Source organism: Balaenoptera acutorostrata, chromosome 20 (genome assembly GCF_949987535.1).
Source record: "Balaenoptera acutorostrata chromosome 20, mBalAcu1.1, whole genome shotgun sequence".
NCBI lineage: Eukaryota > Metazoa > Chordata > Mammalia > Artiodactyla > Balaenopteridae > Balaenoptera > Balaenoptera acutorostrata.
The window spans coordinates 46,606,430-46,624,389 of NC_080083.1; the positions used below are offsets into that span (position 1 = coordinate 46,606,430).

The 17,960-nt window shown below is 37.7% G+C and overlaps 2 protein-coding genes across 7 annotated transcripts in view; both read right to left on the reverse strand.

The window, feature by feature from the left end:
- The window catches only part of LOC130705808 (leucine-rich repeat-containing protein 37A3-like), a 651,297-nt gene that overhangs the window by 587,573 nt on the left and 45,764 nt on the right, over nucleotides 1-17,960 (reverse strand). The gene's annotated exons all lie outside the window — the stretch shown is intronic.
- On the reverse strand, nucleotides 13,332-16,116 carry LOC130705809 (cyclin-I-like). Its single transcript, XM_057535153.1, has 2 exons — nucleotides 15,639-16,116; nucleotides 13,332-15,481 (listed from the first exon to the last, which is right to left on the reverse strand). Exons 1-2 carry the CDS (start codon nucleotides 15,711-15,713, stop codon nucleotides 14,462-14,464), a joined length of 1,095 nt encoding a protein of 364 aa, XP_057391136.1. The 5' UTR covers nucleotides 15,714-16,116; the 3' UTR covers nucleotides 13,332-14,461.

The window sequence follows — 17,960 nt, forward strand, 5'->3', positions numbered from 1 at the left end:
TCAGGAAACTCTTTTTGGAGGAAAATATCAAAACTCTGATTTTTGGGAACACCCAGAGAATATCAAAACATAGCTCACCCTTGCCCCTCTCAAATAGCAACAAATCTATAGTGATAACATCAAAATCCTGTAGTAAGTAGAATGTTTTGCAAAGAGAACGTAGGAGCTGTTGTTACAGTTTCAGGATTGTGTGTTTTCCCCACAACTAGAACACCTGGATAAACTGAAACATTAAATATGTGTTTGTTTTTTAAGCTGAAATCATAGTGACTTATTTTGGAAAGCAAACTTCTCTTGTGAAATGAAGCATTAGTTAGGGTTAATATTTATATTGGCAATTAATAAAAGTAAAAGTAATTTTTCTTTAGTAAATAAAATATAGTAGACAACATCCTTTTTAAAGGGAGAGGTAGTAACAAAGTAAATTCTTATGGTAAACAGGAATATTTGTCCAAGCCAGTTTTTAAAAAGTGGATCAAAAGTCATATTTACTTTACAGTATGTCCCAATTTAATGAAATTTAATAGAAAAATTTAGCAAATTATTTTAACATATGTCTTTTTGCGGAAACTATGTTGCTGAAGAATTAGTGTCATTTCAAAAAGGTCTTTAAAAAAACCATTCAATGTTAATCTGCAAGTTTTAGTGCTTATAACACCTCGGGGTAATATTTGGATCCACAGTGCTCTGTTTGCTTCTCTCGACATTAGAAAATTTAATAGGCAGAGAAAAATCTAATTCTGCTTCTTGTTCATTAGCATGCCTGAAGTTATGGGTATTTGATTTTATTCTGGCAATTAAAATATGAATCAGGCACATTGTCACCATGAGTTTCTCCATGGGAGACATATCCCTTACTCCCAGCTCTGTGAAGAACCATTTGCTGTACCATCTCCTTCAGCTAAAATTTCATTTTGCATTTATTCAGGCATGAAATGCATCAAGCTACCTGACACATGGCAGTAAAACATTTTGTCTACTGTCACTTCCAACTTGTTGAACAGCTATTTCAGATGGAAGGAGTGGTTCCAAATAGAGGGTTAGTTCCTACAGTGGAAAAATTGGCACCCAAAGTCGCCTTATTTATCTCATTTTCCCAAACTTTCCCAAATGCCCCTGAGATTCTTAGTCTAACACGCTCTCTTGTGCATACACTTGCCTGAACCTACCTGGGATGACCAAGTATTTATACATACTACTACCACCAAGCTTCAGCATTATTTATTTTAGTTTCCTTTTCTGGAGAGAGGGTAACTCAGCTTCCTGAAAAGTGGCCTATGGTGAGCCAGGGTTTAAATCCTTAGAGGATATGGAAATTACCATCTGCTATTGTCAACTGAGTTATTGCTATCTTGGTCACAGAAGTACTCAGTAAGGCAGAGAATAACTCAGGGATTTATATCTCCATATTTTTTATTCATCCATTCAACAACCTTTTACTGAGTACAATATTAAAGGTAGAATGCTAAATACAATCTTGTTCTTATATTTAAGGAGTATATTTTATTTTTTTTTAATGTTTATTTATTTATTTATTTTTATTTATTTATGGCTGTGTTGGGTGTTCATTTCTGTGTGTAAATTTTTGTAAGGGAAACAGATAAAAGGGAATCAATGATAAAATATTAAATCTCTAAATAGGTACAACATTATGTGAAGTGAAGGAATAAGAGGGGAAAATTCCCATCCTAGTTAGGGTTTTCCCAGAAGAAGACACTAAGTTAAGGCCTTGAGTACACATACTTCAGTTGGGAGGTGATCAAAAATTAGAAGGGAAGGAGTAAAATGAGAAAGAAAGGAAGAAAGGTAATAAAAGGTTTGTTAGTTACTGCTGAGGGTAACTGAAGCTCCAAGGCCCTGAGGACCTGTTGAGAATCAGTGTGATGTGTGCTCAGAATTATAAAACCAGAGGACTGGAGACCAGGCTATTTATACACCAATTCCCATTCACTAATGGCGGAAGGTTGCCCTCAGGTGTTGATTCCCCATATTTTGAAATAGAGAACTGCTTTCAATTTAGCAAACTTCAGGTTCTGGAGGAAACTCTTGGAGAAGTAGAGCTGCAGATGCTTGAGTTAGGAAGCTATCAGTATTAATGCCCCTATTTTACAGGAGAGAAAATTATTTTTTTGTTAAGTGAAGGCACATAATACCTACACATACTTTCCAAATCATGTCTTAATTCACCAATTTAGACTCTGAAAACTTTTGAATGGCCACCTACTTTAGAATTTTGCCATTGGTCCATGAGCACTACTGAAAAGAAGTCCTTATAATCACACGTCTTTCACTGGTTCATATATAACACTTCCTTTGTTTCTCCTAATGCCTTCCAACACAGGTGGTGAATTTATAGGGGTTTGAGTGCTGTGGCTAAATGTTTAGGACCATGACTAGACTCCTCAGCTCTGTTGTTCCTGTACTGTCCTGTGTCCAAGTAAAGGGAAAACAACGTGGTCATTCATTGATGCATAAGTCCTTCCCTGCTTGGCCGTGGAGTCACTTAGTGCACCTAGTACTGGATTGTAAGACATGTTGACCTAGCTCTACCTTGGGGTAAATGGGAAGAGATCAGATTTTAACTGGATTCCGATAAGTAGCTATGTTTGCTTTATGATCCAATTCTGTGTTGACTCCTTCTTTCTTCCTGAGGCAAAATTCCTCAGAGCCTGAGGCTGTGCCTGCCCCCCTAGCTTTTCCATCTCTACTCTCTTAATAACCTGATGCCTAAACAGGGAGGAGTTAGGACTCTCTGCATGCTGGGATTGTCCTAATTATCTTTTGCTGGGTGACCTTGATCACAGGCCTTGGCGTAGCACCTAACATGTACTCTGTTAAGTGGATGCATGAAGGATCAGTGCTTATAGTTCTGCTACCCAGATTACTACCTATATATTGCCATTGGAACAGCGTAAGAATAAAGTTGTGCATTCTTTGCTTTGCCACACTCTCATGATATAAAATAAGGATGAACCAAGCAAGTACAGCCAAATCCTGTTTATCTAGATGAAATGAATTTCAAATTGGCATTATCCCTCCAGACATACTCATGGATAAGCAAGTAATTGAACAAGACTGAAATATAATTTGTGTGAAAGGAAATAGATATGTTAGGAAGGTAGAATGTGAAGTGCCTTCTCTAGCTAAGAAGTAATGGGGAACTACTGATGATTTTTATCCACTGGGATGAGATTTCAATCTGGCTGATCTACAGTTGATAGATTTTTGCTGCTTTTGGATGGAATGCATGCAACAGATTTAGCCCACCCCTTGGTTAAATCCTACTGGAGATACTTCTGAGATTAGGAAATCTGACTTTTCTGATGAATCCAGGATTCTAAATATTTTCCTTTAGCCTAAATGATTCCCACTGGAAGCAGGAGATATCTGTGAAATGCTTAGACAAATGTGGTTAATATAGCCTATCATTAATTTGTCAGGTCTAATTAATGGTATCAGTTACCAGATGCAGAGAGAGACCATTACACTTCCTGGGAGTATAAAAAAGACAGTCAAGGATGCTGCTGGAACTTATACTCTCCCTGGATTGCTGGAAGTAATGGGGTGAAAAATGGTAAGCTAAATAGATAGAATACTTAACAGAATAAAGAATATATACGGTGTTGACCCTCTGTCTGCCATTCTGGCTGGGCCGAAACACCTAGGGCTATAGTAAGAAAAAAATAATCTAAGCAACGGACTTCCAGGTTGTGCCAAACTGGGGTTAACATCCACAAAGATATTGTCTTTGACTTCCCTGTCCTCTGGTTCCTCCATCATGGTGATGATTAGTTAGTTGAACTAATGGGGCAGTAAGGAAATACACGCTCACACACACATACATATATATGTACATATATAGGTATGTGAATGCATTTAAAATATATTTAAACATATATATTAAAACCTTAATATTTAAACACAGATATACTTAAACATACATATATACTTAAATATACATATATATAATGCTTTATATATCTTAAACATGCAGACTCAAGCTAACTTTGATGTTCCTCTGTCAATCTTTCTTTCTTTCCGGGTTCCATGCAGCATGCAAGGTGGAACTAACTAGACAAGCTGTAGCCCCATCTCTAATTAGTTGCTTTAGTTTTTATAATTATAGTGCTGGTAACAGAGCAGGAGCCCTGTTGACAAAAACACAGCAATCAGATAAGGAAGAGGCTCATTTTAAAGGCCACCTTTATCTCTTCCTGGTTAGATTTTTACTACGCTTTCAGTCACACTAAATTTTCAGTTTAATAAAGTGCAAACCGTACTCAGCTCTCCTTTCTTCCACCTTTTCTCATCCTTTCACTCCCATAATAATTTATATACTTGGCTGTAGTCTCACTAATTGAACAATATTTTTCTGTAAATTTGCTACCTTAAATCTTGGTATTTCCACTACTGAACCTTGACATTTTTCTTTACTTTTATTCAATACATCCTTCATACATCCCTTAGTGACTGATATCTCAACATATACGGCTTTGATGTGTGTGTGTGTGTGTGTGTGTGTGTGTGTGTGTGTGTGTTTCCATTTCCCACATTTCTGCCCTTTCCTCTTTCTTTAAGCCACTGCCAACTTAACTCAAGACTCCATTATTTTTGTTCAAATTATTGGAGGTTTCTCCTGACTCCGTTTCCTCTTTCAATCCTTGCCTCATAATCATTTGACAGACTGTGAGTCACCTATGAAAAACATATAAACCCCTTGCCCAGCTGTCAAAATCCTTTACTATTTGGAACGAATTTTACCTTGTAGGCTGTATCTGTCACTGGACCCTATTATCATTCTGTGTTCTATGCACATGGAATTTCTAACTCATTCTCTGGGATGAATCTAATTTTTTTTCAAACTGAAATGCCCTCTCCTTTCATCTTCATTGATAGAAATTCTATTTATCTTTTAAGAATCATTGTAAATTTTCTCATTTAAGTGCTCTCATTTAGTTTCCTCCCCAAAAAAGTAATTGATCACTCAAATTATACATTCTCAAATTAAATTTACTTATAACTTTTGGCTCTAAATTTTTGTTTTCTAATTCTCTGATGTCCTGGCTTTATCTCATAAGTTTTAAGTATTAGGTTCTTATTTTATTTATCTTTTAGTATTCATCATTGAACACAGCACAGTGTTTACACACATAAATCCTTTGTACAATGGCATTTACACAAATCCAGGCTGGTGAAAAAGGGGCCTCTATACTAATGGTCTTTGAGTGCCTTCTATTAGCCAAACACACTGAAGGATTTTACACACATTTTCATAGTACATCCTCACAATAGCCATGTACGTAGACCATGTGATTTATTGTCCAAATATGGGTGCATTTTATAAAAGATAGCACTGTTACTAATATCACCAGTAAGACAAAGATAAACTGGGACTTTCCTGGATAAACCAAGACATATAGGCATCCTACCTATAAACCTATAAGAGATATGAAGTTTTACTCTTAAACTCCTTTTTTACCAGCCTGGATTTGTTTAAGTGCCATTGCACAAAGGGTGTATGTGTGGAAACACCATGTCATGATCACTGATGAATAATAGAAGATAAATAAAATAAAAACCTAATACTTAAGGCTCATGAGATGCAGTTAAGACATCAGAAAATATACCTACATGGTCATGCTACTTCCCAATGAAAGACTATTCTGAAATCTCTTTGTTACATAAAGAACCTTCATTTATATTTTTAAGTTAGGTATAATTCTAAGATGTCCCATAAGGTTATAAGAGTCAGACCCTTAGGGTATATGCATATTATTTTGGCTGTTGAATCAAACACTAATCTAGGCACTGCTTTGAAGGAATTTTACATTTGTAATTAAGGTCTCAAATCCATTGACCTTAAGATAAGGGAGATTGGGCTTCCCTGGTGGCGCAGTGGTTGAGAATCTGCCTGCCAATGCAGGGCACACAGGTTCGAGCCCTGGTCTGGGAAGATCCCACATGCCACGGAGCAACTGGGCCCGTGAGCCACGATTGCTGAGCCTGCGCGTCTGGAGCCTGTGCTCCACAACGAGAGAGGCCGCGACGGTGAGAGGCCTGCGCACCACGATGAAGAGTGGCCCCCGCTTGCCACAATTAGAGAAAGCCCTCGCACAGAAACGAAGACCCAACACAGCCAAAAATAAATAAATAAAAAAAAAAAAAAAAAAAAAAAGATAAGGGAGATTATGATGACTTAAGTAGGTGAACCCTTTGAAAGCAGAGCATTTCCTCCAGCTGGTCCCAGAGGAAGGTCTTAGAGATAAGCAGTTCTGCTGGCTTGGAAGAAAGCAAATGGTGTGAACTTCTTTTAGAGACTGTTTGGCAGGGAACTATGGGCAGCATTAGAAATTGAGATTGGTCCCTGTTTAGCAGCTAGCAAGAAAAATCTACTTCAGTATTGCAACCACAAGGGATTCAATTCTGCCAACAACTTGAATGAGCTTGGTGTAGGACCCTGAGCCTCTCAGATGAGATGTGTTGTGGGAGACACTTGGATTGTAGTCTTCTGAAACCCTGAACAGAGAATCCAGGTACACCATGCCTAGACTTCTGACCTACAGAACCTATGAGATGATAAATATATAGTGTTTTAAGCTGCTAAATTGATAGTAATGTGTTATATAGCAATAAACTAATACAGTGTTTAAATTCATTATCTGAATAAATGAATGGCAGAATCCTTTAATATGGATGAAACCACATATTTTATTTGAAGGTAAATATTAATTTATTAATTGGAACATCATTCACTAGTTAAACTGTCATCCAGAGGCTAGTCTTCAATGAAGGGAATTCTGTTACACAGACATTTAATATATGCCTACAAAAGTGTACAAGCTGGAGGAGAGAGTGGAAGCCACTTATTGGCTAATGCAAGGGCAAAGCACTTTATTACAGATTAGTGACAGAGGTTAAATATGGTTATTTTTGAGGGGTTTGGGTCAAATGGCATATCTATAAAGTTGGCTTCATTCTGCGATTTCACTTGAATTTGTAAGCAGTAAAATTAATGAAAGAAATCTCAGATAATGTCTATATACTGACCTTTCTTATTTTGAACAGCTTAATTCATGTTCCATCTAATTTCTTACACATCAAATGTTACTACACCCAAAATAGTAGGGTAAGAGTCACCTCATTCTACATGGAATATATAAGCCTCCATTATACTTATTAACATTTCATTTCTAAAATCATTGTCAGCATACTATTTTCCAACTATTCTTTCCTTCTGTGACCCTATTTTATATACATTTTTCTGAACTCCAGGGCCTTCTTTTTTGTCATTTTAATTTTCAATTTCTATTCTAATTTTGAATGTAATCAGCACCATTATTTCAAGGGAGCAAATGTCAAAATTGCATTTGAATCTCTGGATAGCTCAAGACAAAGTAGTTATTTTCTTTAAAATCACCTGAAGCAAGGAGAGATATGACCTCTTGTAGATGTAGATTCTAAGTACTTTGGAACACGATCCTGAATAATAAATGGAAAACAGAGTCAAGTGAAGATGTGCCTGTTTGAGTGAGAAAGATACACTCCGCTGTATTTACTCGGTGATCTTTATTATGTGCTAGCTCTTCACAAATAAAGACTCTAATCCATGAGCATGACTAATATTTTAAGTAACACATTCTGTTTTTAATATACATGCAGTACGTAAGGAGAAAACATTTAAAGTATTGCAACAGATGCCTGTTTATATGTATTTAGTACCATTATAAAAAAGAGCCTGGAGAATACATGACTGAAAGTTCTCATATATATGGCCAGTGCTGAGGGAAATGGATTTTATTTCTGGTAATTTAAAGCATCTAATCACTATCATTAAACAAATAAGGATTCATTACATGAACCGGGGGAAATGCTGTGAACACAGTGCAACTTGGAAATAAATGTGATCTAGAACTTAAATTTCTATGCACATCTTATTTGAGCATAATTTATGTGGGAGGTTTATGATCTGTGACTATTTTTCAAGTAAATACAACTAACCACTGCAATGGTAGGTCTCAGCCACTTGCATAATTGAGATGGAGAGGGGGTTAGCTGCAGAGGGGAAAGAGGCACTGCATTTAAAATTACACACGGACACACTTAAAGTTGGAGGTACCAACTGCTTTAATAGAAGAGGAGATCATTCACAGATATAATGGCCTAGTGGTTTGAGAGAGAGAATAGTCACCAGGGAAGGCTCTGAGACAAAAGAGCCATAACAATTATCAATCATGAGAAGTAGAAACCAGCCAGATAACACCCAATGGTTCCTCCAGTTGTAAATAGCCCTCTCTTCTTTAGTCTGGTAGCAATAGTAAAGACTTTGGATTTGGACAAGTCTGAGATAAATCTCAGTTCCATCATGAGTGAATTTCCTACCCAATGGCAGAGGTAAACTCTTGAAACCTCAATTCTGTCTTCCTTGAAAGTGATTTAATGATTCTTCCCCTCGAAGTATTTTGTGAAGACTAACATGTATGAAAGTTGTGGTAAAGTTATTGACGGTTTGTCTCTCTTTTATCCCTAATTTTAATAGTAAATAATAACCCATTTTAATTAGTAAAGAAACTTTCAGAGGGTATATCTAATAAGAATGTATAGCTTACCTTAGAACAGGTATATAACAAACCTAAGATTTTTCAGAAAAATGAAAACTATTTTTGTAGCCTATTTGAATGGACCATTACAGAATTTTAGAAAAGAGAGAAATTGTCTTGAGAGAAAGTTCATGAAGAGAAAAGTATAAGAAAAAGGAGTTATTTAAAAATGGCCTAACAATAAACAAATTAATGGTTTTGATAAATGTTTCTTTTAGCATATTTGTCATTGTGCTAGAATCTGTGGTCAGATTATGGTCTAAAGACCTAGTAATATCTTCTGAGGGAGATATATGCATGTAGGAACCAAATCAAAACAGTGAAATGATCTGCTAGTAGCTAGAATCTATTAAGTGTTCATGAATATTGAATTGAATAAATGAGAAAATGGGTAGGTGGATGGACTGACAGATAGATGAATGAGAGCTTTGGCCCTAAATCCCATCTTTAGACTTATAATATATGAGGGTTGTAGTGGCTTGTGAGGAGAATTGTATTTCTCTATTCTATGGCTATATAGCTCCAGGCCAAAGAAAAACTTAAAGCTGATTTCTCCATATGCTACCAGTGTACTCTTCTTATTCTTAGATTCTCAGATTTCTCTGTCCTTATCTAAATATTTCCTTTAGTTCTAGAGTTGTATTCTCTCTCTTTCTCTGTCTCTCTCTGTCTCTCTGTCTCTGCCTCTCTCTCTTCTATAGATGTAAATAGAGATATAGATATAGATTTATATAGATAGATATATTTACCATTAAGAACAGAGGGCAAGAAAGAACATGTTCCACAGAATTACTTGGAACATGTAAATTACTTGGCTGATAAAAAAGTTAAAGTTTCTCTGAAATGACTATCTGAATGGAGAAGAGTTGAAGTTTAAACAAATCTTTTGACATAGAAAATTGAAAAAAAAATGAGTAATACGGAGATTGTTGTATGTAATGAAACTGGAAGTGATCAAAGCGAAGGTCATCTGACTTCAAAAGAATTTTACGTAAACTAAAAGATGCAGGAGAGAGAAACACAAGAGCTTCCCTCCACCACCGCTTCTGTAGGAGAACAAAAAGTATGCTGTCAAGTATCATTAAGTGAGAATCCAGGAGTAGGCAGAGAGACCAATGTGGTTATTATCTGGGGCAGAAGACTATCCCATCTGACCTTGGCTCCACCTCCTTCCCATCATCTGGGAGAAGCAGAGCTTAAGCATTTTATAAGAAGCAAGAACTCTGAAAAACTAAGAAAAGATTGCTTTATCAGCACATCAAGAACTACAACATCAGCTGTTGTATCAAAAATATGTCAAGTGGTTTTTTTTTTTTTTTAAAGATTTTATTTATTTATTTATTTTATTGATTAATTGATTGATTGATTGATTGCTATGTTGGGTCTCCGTTTCTGTGCTAGGGCTTTCTCCAGTTGTGGCAAGCGGGGGCCACTCTTCATCACGGTGCGCGGGCCTCTCACTACCGCGGCCCCTCCCGTTGCGGAGCACAGGCTCCAGACGCGCATGCTCAGTAATTGTGGCTCACGGGCCCAGCCGCTCCGCGGCATGTGGGATCTTCCCAGACCAGGGCTCGAACCCGTGTCCCCTGCATTAGCAGGCAGATTCTCAACCACTGCGCCACCAGGGAAGCCCTGTCAAGTGGTTTTGAAACAGACAATCTGTTTTTGTGGTTTGACTCTGCAATGTCCAATGTGAGTTACTTTGGACAAGTCACTTTGCCTTTTCAAAACCCTTCTAAGTGTGATTTTGGAGGGAAGGCATCACCAAAGAAATGAGCCAGATGACTCTGTGCCTTCTCTGGACACTGCATAGTTCAGTCTGTTAAAATTCAACCCATATTGTCTAACATATCCAAAATGGTGTCATCTCTGGTAAAAAATGGAGATGGAAATTCCATCATTCCAGAGGAATAACGAATGACATAGCAGGCCAGGGAATGGAAAAGGCAAAAGGAGCCCTCTTCTAAGCCTAAACCATCTCATATGTAAAACAAGAACCATCATTTTTTGCTTTGCTTATTAGACAAGCTATGAAGAAAAAATACAAAATAAATTCAAAAATACTATTTTGTGGCAAACTATAACATGGCTGTTAATGTCAAATATTGCAGTCATGATTGCTTAATAATAAACATGAATTTTAGAGACAGTAATTATAACCTCTATAGACAAGATCACTGAATTTTGGTAAGAAAATAGAAGGCAGAGTTGGAGGAGGGTGTTACTCATCAGGAAGTAACACCTCTCTTCTTCATTGATAAGAAATACCTTATAACCATTGGTTTGGGGTTCATTTTATAAATCAGCTTATGACTCCATGTGCATTCTCCTGTTAGATTCTTCACAATTACCTCAAAAGTGTTCTCAGTAAGGAAGATGGCATTTGTAGATGTAATGACAACTGTCAGTGGTCTCTTCACTACCATCCTGGCAAAACACCCTAAGCACAGTGGCTTAGGGCAGTATATGAGGAAGTGAAGTGGGTTGTCTGTGCTACGTGCAAGACAAATTCAGATTGGACTCTGGCCCCATGAACCTCAGCGGAAGTGAAATGAGATGTCATTAAGGGCTGTCTTTGAGCCTCTCTAAGTTTTCACTGTTGTTGTACCCCTACCCTTTTTTTTTTTTTTTTGAAGAAATAAAGCCAACACTTTTTTCTTGCTCCGTTGTGCTGGAGTTTTCAAATTTTTGACTAAATCTGTGTAATTTCTGTAGGACTCCCATGGATTATATCCATTTCCCTGGATCCTGCCCTATATAATAGACACAGAATCTCAGACATCAGAAACAAAATGTTTTTCAAGTAATTAGGAAGGGATACTCAATTTGATGTGTGGCTAGGTAAAAGACAACTTACAGTAACTGTCAGTATCAGGCTTTGGGCATTGTAAGAATGTAAATAGAATGAGAAATGCCCAGGAATATGTTTCATGCATATAGGGACAGCTAGCCTTGAGCATACAGTTTTCTCCATCTAGAAGAACCATTGCTCGTCCATGTTAGTGTTCATAGGTAATTATTGATCAATCAAACCCATTTCACATTTATTAACTAAAATGGTAGCCTTTAAAAACAATAATTTTAAAACCTCACATAGATATTCTATTAATGAGATATAGAGAATAGAAATAGAAAAGAATCTTTTTTCCCCAGTTTTACTGAGATATAATTGACGTATAAAAGTGTGTAAATGTAAGGTGTATAGTGTGTTGATGTGATACATTTATTTATTGCAAAATGGTTACCACCATAGAAATAGGGCCATTTTCTATGTAATTTCTGACACTGAATACAGCATATGCATAGAAGTGATCAATTAGGTATCTAAGGTGTTAATGGTAATTAATTGGTCCTTTACTGTATTTCAACAGTAAACATGTTTCAATATTTAATTAATAAATAAATGAGTTCTTTAAACACAGGAGGCATCTTGATGAATAAGTATATTCTGTTATTATTTAGTTTTTTTATGCTTATCATCATTATCTCTGGTCCACATTAACAGAATACACCAATGTTGTTTTGAGTACTAAATTAGGTAAACTGAGAGGAAAAAAAAATAGGATTCAGAGGCTCTGAAGTCATGATAATTAAGTGCAGCAAGTTTCTATAGACTGTGATCTATTTTGAAAAATTGTGTACTATGACAGTAAAAGGGTTTACACCATGGCTGTTGAACAAGTAGCAGGATACAACTTAACACAGAGTTTAACTTTGGGAAAAGAAAGTAGAACTTATATAATCTAATCTAATAGGAATTTGGACTTCCCAGTGTGCAGAGCACTACCAACTTCCCTCCAAATGATGTGTACTAGAGCAAGAGAGGAGGTTGAAGTAAACAATGTAGTTACATAATATTTAGATTTGGGGGATGAATGTTCAGGCTCAATGATTTCTGCACCCATAGCCTTTCTTCTTCCAAGATCTTTGTGTGAGGGAAGGATCATGTGACCTCTTGGCAGCGGGGTGTATTTAAGTGGCATGCTCTGGATCTCATCTAGTCTGCAGGGTAACGTCCCTCGTGTGTTTGATCTTTCCTGTTCTTACTGGCTGATTTTTAGTCAGTAGCTGGTTTAGTTCATGCTCTGATCTGGATATGGTCACCCTCCGTTTGTTTCTTGCTAAGTTACTGAAACTCTCTGATTTCCTATCACTTTTGCTATCTGTTGCACTTGTTCCTGAAGTTCTCCTCTGGACTTTCTGCCTCCAAATGCAACATCCACACCAAAGGAGACTCCAGGGAGATTGCAGATTTTGCAAACTTCTCTGAATTTCAGCTAAATCATCTACAAAATGGTTATCTTTTCCTTCCAGAGTAGAGGTGAATAATAAATAATAACAAATATAATATTAAATAATATTTAAAAGCACTTAGTACTTAACATTTAAAAGTGTAACTGTACTGTTATACAGTTAAAATTCATTAAATTGTTTATAATTATCATAAAAATGATATAATGACAAGGAAGATGAAGAGGAGGTGTCCCTATTATTTATACCTTAATATTGTAGAAAGAAACAAAAGCAGATGAGAGTGGGCATTGGAAGACTGAGTTCAGTTTATCTTGTTCACGCTATGTGCCCTTCAACCATTTTTTCCCTCCTTTGGTCTCAACTTCTTTCAACACTGACTCTAGTAAATTCTCTGTGAAGGCCTGATATCTATTTTAGTTAAAGAAGGTCAAGATAGGGAGATTTTCTGCCATGCAAAATTTCTTTTTTTTTTTTTAAAGGTTAAGGACAACTTTTATTGCTACCAGAGGCTTTTATCATCAGTACATGGTTCTGACTGCAGTACCTTCTTCAGGCTGCACAGGGAGCTCAGGACCCAGAAGTCATGAAGAGAAATACAGGTAGGCTGGGGAGGCAAGGGGATTAACTTTTATCAAGAAAATCCTAATAGCTTAACATAAAACTAGGGTACTGAATTCAGTTATTACATGTTACAGACCCAAATCATAGAGCTGCCCCAACATCTAGACAGTCTCTCCTACTGATTATAAACGAGTGAACTGAACAGTTTTTTTAAAATCTAATTTTAGTTGTTACATGTTTCTTTGGTGAGCACCTGGATATATTAACTTTATCACAAATTCTATTTTACAAATGTCAAAAATGCTTCCAACAAATCTTAAGAGTGTCCTAATCACATGCCACTTTTAAGCTTCAATTTAAGATAAAAATGAAAATATTAATTTTGTTTCCAAACTCTAGAAATTGAAAGGAGACAAACAAAAATCAACATGGTAATGGGAGTTCTTTTTCTGTTACCAACTCTGATTCATAGGCAATTCTGAAGTACCTTTTTCAGATTAAGTTGAATTTGAATTATTGATTAAACATGGCTGTCACTGAAATAATTTGTTCACTAAATTGCTAAAAATAAATTTTCAGGGTTTCCTCATCAGTGGAAGTCAGGCTATAGATCAACATGCATAAAATTCATTTAGTATTCAAAGAAGCAGCAAGCAAAAGCAAGAGGAAAATTAAATCAGGATTCTGGGACAAGGTTTGCTAGCTACGAATTTTGGAACTTTAAAAAAAAAAACACTGAATGTGAATTTCTGACACAGGGTAATTAATCTACATTACATTTTAGCAGAGAAAAGGGTGGAAATGACAAACACTACAAAGAAATTTTTTACTTAAAAATTTTTTGATCTTGAATTTTACACTGTTTTTGGTCTTTAAGTGCTTAAATAATGTTGAATTATAATTAGCCATACAAGTCAACAGGGTTTTTTTTCTGGCTTATTTCGAATCAGCCTGATAAGGTATATACCTTTATACAGCCTATCCTGTTTTCCATGTTCCCATTCCCACAGTAGTCTACCTTAGTTTGCACTTGAAGGTAACACCTGGAGCTACATGACAGAAACAGGCTGCAAAGGTGGACAAGGGGAAGTATGTCCCTCTTGCCTTGATAAATCAGTGCCACACACAGAACCCACATTTTCTGAAGCATTATCTTCATTATAGAGCCGTTTGATCCCATCATAGAAGTCGTCCACTTCCATTTCCTCTACTTTGCGTTTAGCAGAGGTATGCTTGCACCCATTGGCAGCTGGGAGATGATGGCAGAAGGCTGCTGTACCTCTGACTGGCACTTCTGGTTTGCTGTTGTCCTTGGAGAAATCTGGGCCTGGGGCAGAGGAGGGTTGTACTCTGAACACTCCTTGGTCACAGGTCACCAGGGTGTGCTTGAGGGGACGGTAGACATAAACGGGATTTAGAGGCAGGGAAGACTGCAGAGTAGAAAGGTGGCGTGCCACAAGCTCCCGGCAGTGGATCAGCGGGGAGCTCTCCATCTGTGCTTTCTGAAGCAGTTCAATTGTAAGAGGAAGCCAATCAGGAATGAGTTTCTCCATTTCCAAACTAACCATGGCCAGGGCAAGCATGGATCCTTTGAATTGCAGAAGTTGGCTGCAGGCCATACAGTGAAGTAATTGCTTGGTAAGGACTGCCAAATGTTGAGATGGGCTCAGTTTGGGCAAACTAAAAAGTAACTGAGGCCTAGTTGACACTGCAATGGCATGGAAAATGTGAAGAAAATCCAATGGTGTGGCTGTGTGAAGATCCCAATTCAACTTATCCAGAATAATTCTCTCCATCCTCAGAATTTCAGACGAAGAACATCCACAGAAACTATCTCTTGCCAACACCTTCAGTACTGGTATTCTCTCGTCTTCCTCAACAGTCTTGGCAGCTAGGAAAAAGCAGCTGATTGCAATACAACTCAGGTATTTTGGGTGGGCCTTTACAGTAGCTAAGAACCTGTCCAAAAGACTGCTAGCCAGAGCAAATGTTTCTGGGTAAAGGTTGAATTGGTACTTGAGTTTGGCCAGCCACTGAATCACTTCATCTCTCTGGGATGGAGAAACATTCTGATTTGTAGGCATTTTCAGCACATTCACTCTCCACATCTGGGCTTCCCTGGAGATTGCCTTTTCCAACAGGAAAGACAATCTCTGGTTTTCCAAAGGCCCTGGAAACTTCATGATATCCTTTGGATCTGCCTGCCACCCAGCTTGATGTAGCTACCTTCTCCTCCTCTTCCTCCTCCTCCTCCTCCTGCCCGGCAGAGCTGTAGGCCTCACAGTGGTGACGAGGGGTCATCCGGGGGCCCGTTACCACCTCATTTTCCTCAGCGCGCGGCGACGGGGCGCGCGGGACGAGGACGGGGCCGACTGAGGAGGGAGAAGAGGGGGAACCGGGCCGGAGGGCGCGGGCGCTCGAGCGGGACGCACGGCTGCGGCCTGTGGGTCGGTCAGCGAATTAGTTCCATGACGCCCCCGGACCTGAGGCCGCTGCCGGTCCCGCTCCTCCAACCGCAGCCGCTTGTGCCCGGGTGGGGAGGGGGTTCCCGCTCGCCATAGGGCGGCGGGGGCCGGGGAGAGGCGGGGGGTGAGACCGGCTCTGCCCCTGCCCGGGGGAAGCGCCTCCGAGGGGAAATGGTGAAAGGGGGGGAAAGGGGGAAAAGGAAAAAAAAAGGAAGGGGAAAGGGGGGGAAAAAATAAGAAAAAACGAGACAGAGGCGCTGCCGCGTCCGCTCGCGGGGAAGGCTGGGGAGGGAGGGGCCATGCAAAATTTCAACATCTCCTTGATTGCTCAATAAAACAACAACAACATAACAGAACAATAACAAAAATTCCCTCCTTAAGAAAGAACTTGTATTGAATATAGTTCAAGATATTAGAGACTCAGTATCTTAATTCAGTCTAATTGTCCTCCAGTTCATTTTCGTGGGTGCATCTGACCTAGAAGTTCTATCCATCATGGAATACTCAATAATTTATTCAAACTTCTAGTTCCTCACAAAGTATGGCATTCTAAAGACTAGAAGCTAAAATTATCCCCACAAATATTACTGAGACACAGAGACTAGTGTCACAGCCCTGCCACGGACATATTGTTAAGATTTAGATTGCTCATTTCTTTTCTTTGTGCCCTGTTCTTCATACCAATTTGGACTAGAACCAAGTAATTAAGAAAGGTACATCAAGTTTCAAATATAGTAACTTTTTTAATAGCCCCCCTATTCCCACATTAAAAAAAGAAAACTCAGCTCTATGAATTTTGGCACCCAATGTATCCTAATGAATGTGTTTAATGATATATATATTGTGGACTCCAGTTCAAATGCACAATGGAAGCAGATTTTTCTACTCTGGGAACTAACAGGCTGTGACGTAAAACAATGGATTTAGCATCAAATTCTGGCTAATTAGAACTAACAGCTGACTAAATAGGTATCAATTGTCATATCTCCCATTGACCAGCGTTTCCACTAAGACATTGCATCTCTGTGAATGAATAAATCTGTTATTTCCTTACTAACTGGGACACGCTCAATGCTGTGCTAGGCTTGGTGAGGATAAACAGATTTATACAATAGATTGGATACCACTGGGAGCATTCAGTAAAGCTTACTGGTTAAGAATGTGATCTCTAAATGTCAGCTCCCCTCTTACTTGTTCTATGACCTTGTGCCAGGTATTTAACTTTGGAAACTTAGTTTTTCTATTTTGGAAATAGAGACAGACACTAGCAGAATTAAATGAAATTAATGTATTAAATGAAATATTGTATGGTATGTTCTTTAGTATAATATATTGAGAGTAATAATAATAAATGCTAGTTATCATTATAGTAATTATTAAATTTCTGGTTTGAAATGATACAGTATATTTATTGAGAACTTGAGATATCCCACTCACACCACTGATTTTATTTGATTTTCAAAGCAGTTCTCTGAGTGAGACTTTATTATTTCCGTGTAAACATGATAAATCCACAAAAATTCAGGACCATTATGATCATTTAGGGCATTATGGATCATTAGTGGCAAGATAAGCACTGAAATCCAGGTCTCAGACTCTCTTCTGTTACACATACCATGTCATTTCTCAGCCATAATTGGGAGCATATGCTTCTTCACCACATATGTTTTTCTTTTTTTTAAGAATTTTTAATAGACTTTATTTTTAGAGTACTTTTAGGTTCACAGCAAAATTGAGTGGAGAATACAGAGAGTCCCATATATAGGCATACCTAAGAGATATTGAGGGTTCTGTTCCAGACCACTGCAATGAAACAAATATTGCAATAAAGTGAATCACATGAAAATTTTTGGTTTCACAGTGCATATAAAAGTTAGTTTACACTATCATGTAGTCTATTAAGTGTGCAGTATGATCATGTCTAAAAAATAATGTACATATCTTTATTTTGAAATATTTTATTGCTAAAAAATGCTAACCATCATCTGAGCCTTTAGCAAATCATAATCTTTTTGCTGGTGGACTGTTTGAAATATTGCAATAATTACCAAAATGTGACATATTTGGTCACATTTACCAAGTG